General features: G+C 47.0%; 1 protein-coding gene across 1 annotated transcript; it reads right to left on the bottom strand.

Annotated features, from left to right (window-relative positions):
* Positions 1-4,139: 4,139 nt before the first annotated feature.
* Positions 4,140-9,685, bottom strand: PSMD7 (proteasome (prosome, macropain) 26S subunit, non-ATPase, 7; the record flags this gene model as incomplete). Its single annotated transcript, XM_010281561.1, has 6 exons — positions 4,140-4,624; positions 5,295-5,386; positions 6,874-6,954; positions 7,264-7,361; positions 8,197-8,289; positions 9,594-9,685. Coding segments are annotated over 6 exons (895 nt in total), but the record flags the coding sequence as incomplete, so codon positions are not given.
* Positions 9,686-10,432: the final 747 nt, after the last annotated feature.

Here is a 10,432-nt window from a genome sequence, read left to right as displayed (position 1 = left end):
TGGGACCTGGCTGTCCATGTCTCCATCAGAGTGCAAAGCAGCCCGCAGCACGTAAGCAGTAAGGCAGCTGCGACGTCTGAGCACGGTGGTTTCATCCGGTGGCGTGCTGTACCCAGACAAATGCCTTGTCCGTGAACTGTGCCACCACAGTTAACTTTGTCAGTCCAGTTTGTAATTTTGAATGAGTTTCGATTTTTGATTTGATTTTGGTTTTTTGTGTGATGAACCCCTTTTCCAGAAAACCACGGCGTGGTGTTATTCTGCTCTCATCCTTCAATTTGCCATTTTTTGGGGCCTGTACGAGCCTTTCCCTTACTTTCCTGGAATCAGTGTCAAGCTAACCAGCTAACTTAGCCCACTCGTTGATTCTTGCTGGCATGTTAGCTTTTATCCAGCCCGCTGGAACCTCTCCAGCATTCACAGTCTGTTAAAAAGCGACCTTGGTGCCTCAGACTTCCTGAGCTAGGTCCTTTAAAACTCTTGGATGGACCCAGTCCATCCTGCGGGTCAACAGATAAATGTGTTTTAGCACTTGCTATTTAACCATCCTGCTTCGAAGCCATGCTGTTACCGCTCTGTGCTGTGAATATGCTTTTCAGCTTTCTCCTTCCTTGTTTTTTGTACATCTCTGCAAAGGGGTCAGAACAAGCAGTGAGTGCTGCTACGGATTTATGCCCCGATGCGTCTTTAGGACCATAAGGGTGTGTGATGGTGCAGTGTGCTGGCTAACGGCGTGTCGGAGGGTTCTTTTTCAGCTCCTGGTCATGTAATGAGATTTGCTGTGCTCGTAATTAACAGGCAGCAATGGGCCCCAGAAATTCTGCATCGATAAAGTTGGCAAAGAGACGTGGCTGCCTCGGAGCCATACATGGTAAGTCATTTCTCCTTCGCCCCGTTAGGAGCACACGGGGACAACCGCTGGCTGTCTCTGGGGGGCTGCGTGGGGCCCCGGGCGCCCTCCGCCCGCGTTCCCAGGGGGTGTAGCTGCTGTTCCTGGCCCTGCATCTTACCGCAGCTGCTGTGCGTGGCTGAGGCTGGAGGGGACCCCGCCGGGGGGAGGAGAATTGGGATCGCAGCGCTATTCACGGCCTCTGCTGTCTCTCCAGCTTTAACCGCCTGGATCTCCCTCCCTACAAGAGCTACGAACAGCTGAAGGAGAAGCTGCTTTATGCGATTGAGGAGACGGAAGGATTTGGACAGGAGTGACGGAGCTTTGGTGCTTTCCCGGGGCGGGGAGGGCCCTGGAGTGCTGCTGGCCGCGAGGTCCTGCCTGCCGGCGCCCAGCGCCGAGCCCTCTCCCCGGGATGGTGCGCAGGCAGCTGCGGACGCTCTTGCTCTTGTTCCTGCGTGAGATCTGCACTAATGCAGCCCCGGGGGAAACGGGTCTGTGTTTCCCTCCCCAAACAAATTTGAGGTGTGACGGGGAGGTGGCTGCAAAAGCCTGGCTCCGCTCAGCCCGTGAGGGGTGCGAGGGAACGGGGCGCAGCCCTGGGCCTTGGCTGGCGGCACGCGGTGCACCGAGGCTCCCTGGTCCCCCCCCGCAGACACAGTTAACTGAGATCTGGTTTCGGCACAGCCTGTTTTTCCTCCTAGTGTTTTCTGCCATTTCATGGCATTTTAATACGTGCAGGTCAGGAGGGGAAACGGCTCTTGAACTGACTCTCAGGTCACTTTCGGGCCCTATCCTGCACCCAGCAAAGGTACAGGGAACCCCCAGTTGATGCCGCTGGGGCCGATGCACCGCACAAGGCCCCGGCTGGCCCCTTCCCCCACCAGCCCCGCAGCCACCCTGACCCATGGCTGTTGCGTGTTTGATTTGCAAGCGTGTGGCCCCTGTGCTCTTGTATTTAATATTTAAGTGACGTGTTGCTCAGAGCTGGTGCTCTGCAGCAGCCTCAGGGGCTCTGGTCACGTTCGGGGCACATCTGGCCTTTGCTTGGGTCATGGGTTGAGCCCAAACTCCCTGTGTTTCCTCTGTCGGCGGCCAGGCTGGTGGTCGGAGCTGCGCGTGACGGCAGGATCAGGCCCTGGCCCTTGCCTGGATGCTTCCCCTGCTGCCCCCCCGCTGTGCGCGGGGGAGCCTTGGTGTACAGAGCTGTACGTAAAGGAAGCCTGTGGATACAAGACACTGCAATAGCTTTTGACTGGTAACCGGATCGTTTTGTACTGCACCGTCCTGCCTCAGCGCCGCCGACTTCTTGTGCAATAAAGGATCAGCAGCTGCCGCGGCGCGTGTCCCTGGTCGGTGTGTCGCAGGGGGTGCCGGCCCGCTGCAGCCCCTGGGCTGGCTGCGTGGGGACTGGGCTGAAGGGCCCTGATGGGTGGCCAGTGCTCGTCAGTGGGGTCATAAATATGTATTTTTTCCATGCACACACCATGCAGGAGCGTCAGGCTGGGCGCAGCCCTCCTGTCTGCTTTCACCCAACCTATAATCAGGCTCAGCTAAAAATGGCTCCAGGACGCTTTGCCAGAGCTGGAGCAGCCTCCCGGTGTCACTGTGTGAAGCCCAGAGCAGCACTGGTGGAACAGAATCAGGTGAACGAGGCCAGTGGCCCTCGGCTGGCAGCATCTAGTAAAAAATCCCACACAAGCCCAACAAACAAACCCACTATTCATGTCACCAGGGCCAGCCTGCAGACAGTCATTCTGCCATGACTTTGCTTTTCAGCAGTTGCCTTGGCTGGTTGGTTCTTTGTGTGGGTTTGTTTCTGTTTGTTTTTTTTCTTGGGGGGTGGGTGTGGGTTTCAAGTTTTTTCTTTTAATCAATCATGTGTACTTGTGCCGTGCTATGGGCGATCCTTGCCGAGCGTGGCACAGCCAGGGCCAGCCCTATCCCAGAAGAAATACTCCCATTGCTGTGGGCAGGTGTCTTCTGGGCTCGTGGCCACCTGGGGCCCCTGGCCTGGGAGGGAGCAGGGGCCTTGGTGGCATCTTGTGCCTGGGAGAGATGTGTTCCCCCTCTGCCCTGTCCCCTGGGAGATGCTGCAGCACACGTCCATCCTGCCCAGTGACCTGCACACCCTGTCCCCGTTGTCCTGGCAGCGCGTTACAGCCATGGCTGCCCTGCAGGATGCTGTGTGAGGTCCCGGCCCTTCCCCAGTGTTGTGCCAGCACGGTGCTCTGGTGAGAGGCCAGCCTGTTTTGGTGCCACCACAAAGGCTTTAACGATGAAGCCTGAGGAGTGAGCGACGGGCTGGCAGCAAAGCTGGTTCCTTCCCTGGCACAGAGCTGTGGAAGCTGCAAGAGCAGCGACACACCACCTGCGTTACCCCGGCAGGCAACAAGGTGCCTAGGGCCTGCGCAGATACGAACCGAATTAAATACACAGATGCCTGTGTTGCATGGAATTGGCTATTCATAATTATGCAAATACATAAGCACACTGCAAGCCTAACATGGTAATGACCTGACGCCTTACGGGAGAAAGGGTAGACGTTCTTCAGTGTGGCAGCACCACACACAACATCCCCTCCTGACCAGAGCAGGATCCCATCTCTGCCCTCTGTGTTTCCACCCCTGCAGAGCATCTTACATGAGCTAGGACTATAGTCTTTTTACCTAACAAAAAAAAAAAGCAGATTAGATAACAAAACAGTCAACCAGGATCTTGTCACTGGCCAGCTAGAAAGGATAGCAAAAAAACCCAAGAGAAAGACTAGCCCAGCACAAGGTACAGTGGGAAAAAAACAGACCACAATAGCAATAGCTTCTTTACTAGTCAGACCGTGGTGCTTCCAAACTCCACCCCTCCTCAGCTCAAAAAATGAATTGATGCTAACACATCGTGTCTCATACAGCAGTGAGAACTCAGTGTTGGGTCAGACAAGTACACGGAGCGAAGGCTGACATAGTACAGGGTTAGAAATCCTCAGTGCCTTGAAGGCACACTGGGGGAAGGAGGAATGCTGCGCTAAAAAAAGTAGTAATAAATTTCCCCCCTGGCTATTACCCCTTCCCTGCCCAGTGCCAAGATCCAAACTGCCTGGCCTGCCCTACAGCAACTGACTGCTTGTTGCAACAGCTGCCAGTTTGAGCAGATCTATCCAGCCACGTTCTGATAAAACACAAAAAGCAGATACCAAAGCAGAGGAAAGCTGAGCACTGACCCTTTTCAACAGAAGAACCCAGCATCAAAGTAATTTAGTTTACAAGGTTTTTAATTTACAAATAAAAAAACTACACATTTTACTTTTTCTCCTTTTTCTCCTCTTTCTTGACATCACTCTTCTCCTTGTCTTTCTCCTTCTCATCTTTTCTCTCCTTTTTACTCTCTTCTTTCTCCTGTCCTTCTTTCTTCTCTGCATCCCTGTTGGCAATCTTGTTGTTAATGAGGTTGTGCAGGGCCACCACGGAACGGATCAGAGAAGCCAGATAAACTACCACCATCTGGTCATTGGTCTTCAGATAAAAGGCCTTGACAAACTCTTGCAGGTTGACGTCTGGTAGCAGGTTGAAGACATCCTGGAGGTGGTAGATGATCTGGTGGTTGATGGGGAGTTTGCCCATGGCTACTTTCTCCAGGTAGCTCCTGATGTCCAGAAGCTTGGAGTTCAGTCCCTTCAAGCCATGGACCTGATTTGTGATCCGCTGGGACAGAGTGCCCACCGTTGTATCCTTGATGTCTCTGAAACACCCGCAACAGAAAGAATCAGCGTTAGAACGTTACTTTGCCTTCTCGTTAACAGGTGGGCATGTTCACTTAAGAGGTCTTTCCAGCTTGAAAAGTGGTTTGAAGCACACCTGGAGTACAACTGAAATGAAGGCTTCAAGAATGAGAACAAACTGATGTACATTATGAAGTGTAACTAAAATAGACCATTGTTGTATCCTGTGGTGCACATACGTTCTCTTTGGAATAATATTTGTAACACCAGTTAAAGGCATAGAGAGAAATAAACAACAGGAGTCCTGACCGGTGGAAAGGCGACGTGGTTTGTACAGGGCGACTGCTCTTTTTTTGACTGGAGAGCTACAGACCCCTCAGCAACACCCCCATTCCGTGCTGCTCTGTGAGGTACGCAGCGGCTGGAGACAGTTCCAAACGATGCAATATTCTGCAGCTCGGATAGAATGAATATGCAGTTTTCATCACCTCAGCAGGCGGTCACACTTTTCACTAGCAATGAGCGAATATGCCAAGCAAGACTGTTAAATGAATACGCTCTTAGATTTTAAGTAGCGTGTTTAACAAGATCCACATTTCCTCCCGGAAGCTGGCACCAGGAGATGCCAGATGGATCGCGTTCACTGCTGTGCAAGTCTCCCAAGAACGCTTTCACGTTAAAGATGCTTACCGTAGCAAGTGTTCAACACCAACTTCCTCTGCCTCCTCTGCCCCGATCTCACTAGTCACGTGCTCAAACGTCTTGGAGGTCGGAGTGCCATCCTTCGAGGTGCAAGGATAGAGGAGACAGGGTCAGACTGAGCACAGAGCCGACTGCAGGTACAAAGGTGCACACCAGCAGGCCGGTACCGGTGTCGGACACACGAACAGTGGGGCAACTCGCACAACGTCGCAGCATAAGATTAACTGATGCCTGTTTGTGTGGCGGGATCAGGAACAGGCAATGGGGCAAATTATGGCAAAACAGAGTATTGGGGGACTGAAGTACACAGCTAAGGGGAGAAGTTTGTAAGTGAATCACCACGCCTTTTAAAAACATGGAATTTTAGATACAGTATGAGAACAGTATTAATGAAACTAGCGACATAGTTATATACAGTCCACAAGAAATCAGAAAGGAAAGACTCTAGTTGGATTTTTCTTGATTTAATTTGTGCTATCAATTGTCACAAGCCCAGAGCTGCTAGTAGTTTCTTCTTTCTTGTGCTCAGTTACTACATTTTCCTGGTCTACGTACTGGTGCGTAGAATGGAAAGTCTCACTAAATATCACAATTCTTTCTTTCTTTCCTGATGCAACCTTATTACAGTTTGGGATACCTTTTGTCGTCCTGCTATTTCCTCTCAGACAGTTAGAAGCACATATGCAGTTCCAGAGAAAAAAAACCCTAATACAGACCAATCTCATTACAATTATAATTTTATGTACTGGATATTAAGGAAGATGTTTAAAAGAGTCACAGGCTGAATTTCTGAGAATGAGTTTTACCCATGTGTTTTCAAAACCATTACCTGGACCTGTATACAGCTGTAAATAGAAAGCACCACTGGGATTCACAAAACTAAGAGCAAATCCTGCAGATAAAAGATCTACAATACCAGGAGCAGCTTTTTCTCTGTAGTGAGGGTGCCAGAAAGGCAAGAGGATCAAACTTTTTTATATACATCCAGAATGTAACTTAAATCAAACAATTGCAATTGAAAAGCTAAAGCTGACTTACGACTGTATGTTGTTTGTCTGCACGGTGCTGCAAGTGATTAGTAAGTGTTGCTCACGCCTGACCTACCTACTCAGCACTGGCAGGTGCACAAATGAATAAGCACACAATTACTCAGAATGCCTCAGCAAACAGCCTGACACGTAAAAGTGACATCTTAAAAGTGCTCTTAACAAACTGTGACTTTCTTCATGCCCACAGACATGACAGAAACAGGTAAGAAGCATTTAAATCAGACCGCTGGAGCTGTGGAATTCCTTAAGTCAAACAGAAATGCACAGCTTTTTTTCCAGGAGTATTGGTGGATGAAAGCTTTAGTTACAAAGGCTTACAGTACAACTGGGATTTAAACTCTGGTTTCAGCAGATTTTGGCTGCAAGTCCCAGGCCCTCACTAGTGAACACAACATCCCATATGTAAAAGGCAACTATGTGCCATGGGACACGCGTCCTTCGGAAAAGAAGGCAATCCTAACAGCCATCTTTTAATGGAAACCCTTTGCCTAGAAAAGAGAGACATGTTAAACACTCACATCATGAACTTCTTCAACTGAAATATAAGCTTCTGTGGGCAGCCCCAGGTCCTTTGGCTTCACATCAATAATCACCAACACCTTATGGAAAAAGCAAACATTTCAGAAAAACAGGTTTCAAAGACTAGAAAAAAATACCTAAGTCAGCTCTTCACAGCAATGGTATTCTGGCTGCTCAGAGGTGTTAACTTCTGGCATTGAGAAAACACATCTATAACTGTTTCAAAAGACTCTGATCCAAGTTCCTCAACCATTTCACAGCTACCAGATCTGTAACATGCTGTATCACCAGTAACAAAGGTGGGAGCCAAGGGTTCCCATATACCCCATTTAGGAAGAGGGAAAGGGTAAGACCCCCCCCCCAAAAAAAAAAAAAAGTGCTGCACTTACAGAGTTAGGACAGTATCTTTTCATCAGTTCATTGATGGCGATGTCATTCTTGTGCAATTTAGGGCCTGTGTGGTACCAACCAACTATTCTTTCTCTAGCTGAGCAAAACCAGAAAGGGTTCTAAATCAGAATTGCATGGTAAGACAACAGCAGAAAGATTTAGGCAGAGACTGAATTAGCAAACCAAGGGTGAAAAACCTTATGCATGTAGAAGACAAGTGTAAAGTAAGGGGAAATGAATCATAGTAGGCAAGACAATGACATGGCAGGTGACAAAAAGACAGCTTACTAATCATACCTACTTATCGTAGCTTACAAATCACATGTATAACTTTACACCTAGGTTGTTAACTAAACTGGATTATTTCCTATTATCTATTAATTTTGCAGATATCTGACATCTTAAAACATTGACATCTAAGAATGCAAAAATTCTAGAAACACAAACTGTATCATGAGAATGACAATTGTTGCCAGTGCTAAGAAAATTCATAGGAACTTAAGTTATGGCTTCAGCTCTGAAGTCTCAAATTGAGCAGTGAGACACTTTTTAAAACAGTGGCAAACAGGAATTAGAATCATTACTTAAAAGTTTGTAATGTTCACATTCATAAAAAACTAATTTCAGGGCACACCTGTATAAAAGAGTGTATAGAAGGAAAAGCTTTGAAATTCTTCAGAAATAATGGCATTTTTGAAATCTGAATTATTATGAAGATACAAAGCTGTCAGGAGACTTGGGAAAATTAACAAGGCATAAATGAACGTGTTAAGAACAGAAACTATTTGCACAAATTAACCCACAGAAACCATCAGCGAAAGTGAAGCCACACAAACAATTAATTTTCTACCTTACTATGAATTCACTTTCCCATACAGAGTCTTGAAAGCTTCTAGGAGAGTAACCCTGGCTGCAAGAAGACCTCAGCTTACCGTTGACCTTCTTAAACATTCCGTACATGTTCTCCAGATAGTCATGGTCTAGAAACCACACGGTATCATCCTTATCATCCTCATCAAAAGGTACTGTGAATAAAACAAAATCCCAATATTTAAGAACACAACTTCCAGACTGAAAAAGTTTATAGAAACACTGTATTTGAGGAGATCTTTGGCTGCTAAAGGACAGTTTAATCAGTTTCAACTGTTCTGCAACACCATGCTGCACAAGCTAACCTGCAGTGCTGGTTGATTCTCTCAGGCAGAGGCCGTCTCATCATTACTAACAGTTCAGAACTGAGGAATGAAATGCAAAGCATTCTGAGGGTTATCCTCAGTGGATGACATCAAGCATCAGAGAGAAATCCTCCCCGCCACAGAAGTGACTCAATGGTGTGCACAGACATTTGATAAACCGAGTATCCCAGCAGACTTTACAGCTTGCTGATCAACAGTAGTCTAACTTAGAGAAAATTTAGTTTTCAGTGTAAAGCACGTATCATTAGCACTTTTACAAACTACTAGAACACCATGAGGCACTTTAAGTAAAGACTATTTACCACTGAGTAAAGGACTAGTTATTTTATCAGTTAGCATGTATACAGAGACACAGGCTCAGTTTAGAGAAAAAAGACTGTTCTCAGCGTTAATAGTAAAACTTCGCAGTTGAAAGGCTGTCAAAAGCACACTTTTCAACTCAAATGAAAAAAATAAAGATCCTCCAAACATTGGGGAAAAAACCACCAGCCCACACTTGTGAGAAGAACTCTATATGTGGAGTTTCACAGTTTATGTGAACTGAGATAATTTTACTTTGTCAGAGTAGCTCCACTGGGAAGAAAATGATCTAACACACACACAAATGGGTCACCAAAAGCCATGCATTCAAGAATTACTTTTACTATCACATTTAAGTTTTTAAGAGGAATCTATTTCAATGCTATTACATACTTATGAAAAAAATAGTATTTAATTGGACAAAACCTGAGGAAAAGAAGCTAAAATATACATTAAATCTTTACACAAGTAGGTAGCAGCTACATCAGCACCAAGGGCTGTGATTTCTGTATGACATGTTGAGACACTGATCACTCTGCAGAGGTCAGCGAGTCCGATGCAGCAAAATATTCACCAGCATTCTAAAAGAGGTTTACATCCACTCCCGAAACATTCCACATTGCACAATATAAAAGGGAAGGTGCAGCAGCACAAGACTGGATGGAATAGGTCTATTTTTGACAGCAGTTAGCATTTTTTGTTTGATATAAGCTGATTTGTACATGGAGAGAAGAATCTGTGGTCTGGCAGGGTGGCTTAAAAAAACCTCAAAAACACAATTCATCTATTAAAAATTCAATAGGTTTGAACAGGGACAGGACACTCAAACTCACCTGCAAAACTGTTGGACACATCTAGTATTTTTTTCTGCCATGAGCCCAGCAGCACACCGACGACTCGTTTCTGATTTCCAACTTTTCCTATTCTAAATGGAAAAAACTGTCAGTTCCTACAACAAAAAGCCCGATTCAAGAAAGATGTCCTGGTAGACACTTAAGTTTTAGTTGCTGGCTGGGGTTAAACCACGACAGTAGGTAACAGCAGACCTCTTGCTTTGCCAAATTCCTGCAAGTTAAAGAGTATGCATGCTGGAACGGAAGAAGAGGTGTTATGATTATTTTATTACTGATCGTTAATTTACATCCAGAAAAGGGCGGTTTGGTGCCCTCAGACTCAACCCTTGTAACCCAGCGATGCAGGAAGAGGACTATGTGGTCCGATGCAGCTAACAAGGGGGAAGGTGACCCAAAATAAGCACCACTGCAGCCTCTCCACAGGACAATGGGCTATTAAAAAGTGAGTAAGCTCTTAAACTGCTCGGCGTCATCCACAATTTGCTTTCACAATAGTAGGCTTGTTCGCCTTGTGAGATTTTGGGTTTTATTTTTGACATTAAAACTGCTTGTCAATTGGCGCAATTAAGTTAAATTAGGCACAAATTACAGTAGGTGTTTAGAGGCATACGATCTATCCCCCGCTCAGGCAGCTGCAGGTTTAGGAACAAGCTCCACTTCTCCCCCACTCGTGTTTTCAGGAGCAGGACGTTGTCTCCAAGCCCTCGGCCGGCCCGAGGGCGGGCGCTGACAGCCCCCTCACGCACCCGAGCGCTCCCCACCCTCGCACTTTTCTCCTCCTGAAGAGGAAAACGGCGGCAGCGGCGGGCGGGGGCTCC

The sequence above is a fragment of the Phaethon lepturus genome, unplaced genomic scaffold (assembly GCF_000687285.1).
Source record: "Phaethon lepturus isolate BGI_N335 unplaced genomic scaffold, ASM68728v1 scaffold23592, whole genome shotgun sequence".
NCBI classification, from domain to species: Eukaryota; Metazoa; Chordata; class Aves; order Phaethontiformes; family Phaethontidae; genus Phaethon; species Phaethon lepturus.
Note: the sequence above shows the minus strand (reverse complement) of the source record. Positions and strands in the feature narration are given on the sequence as shown.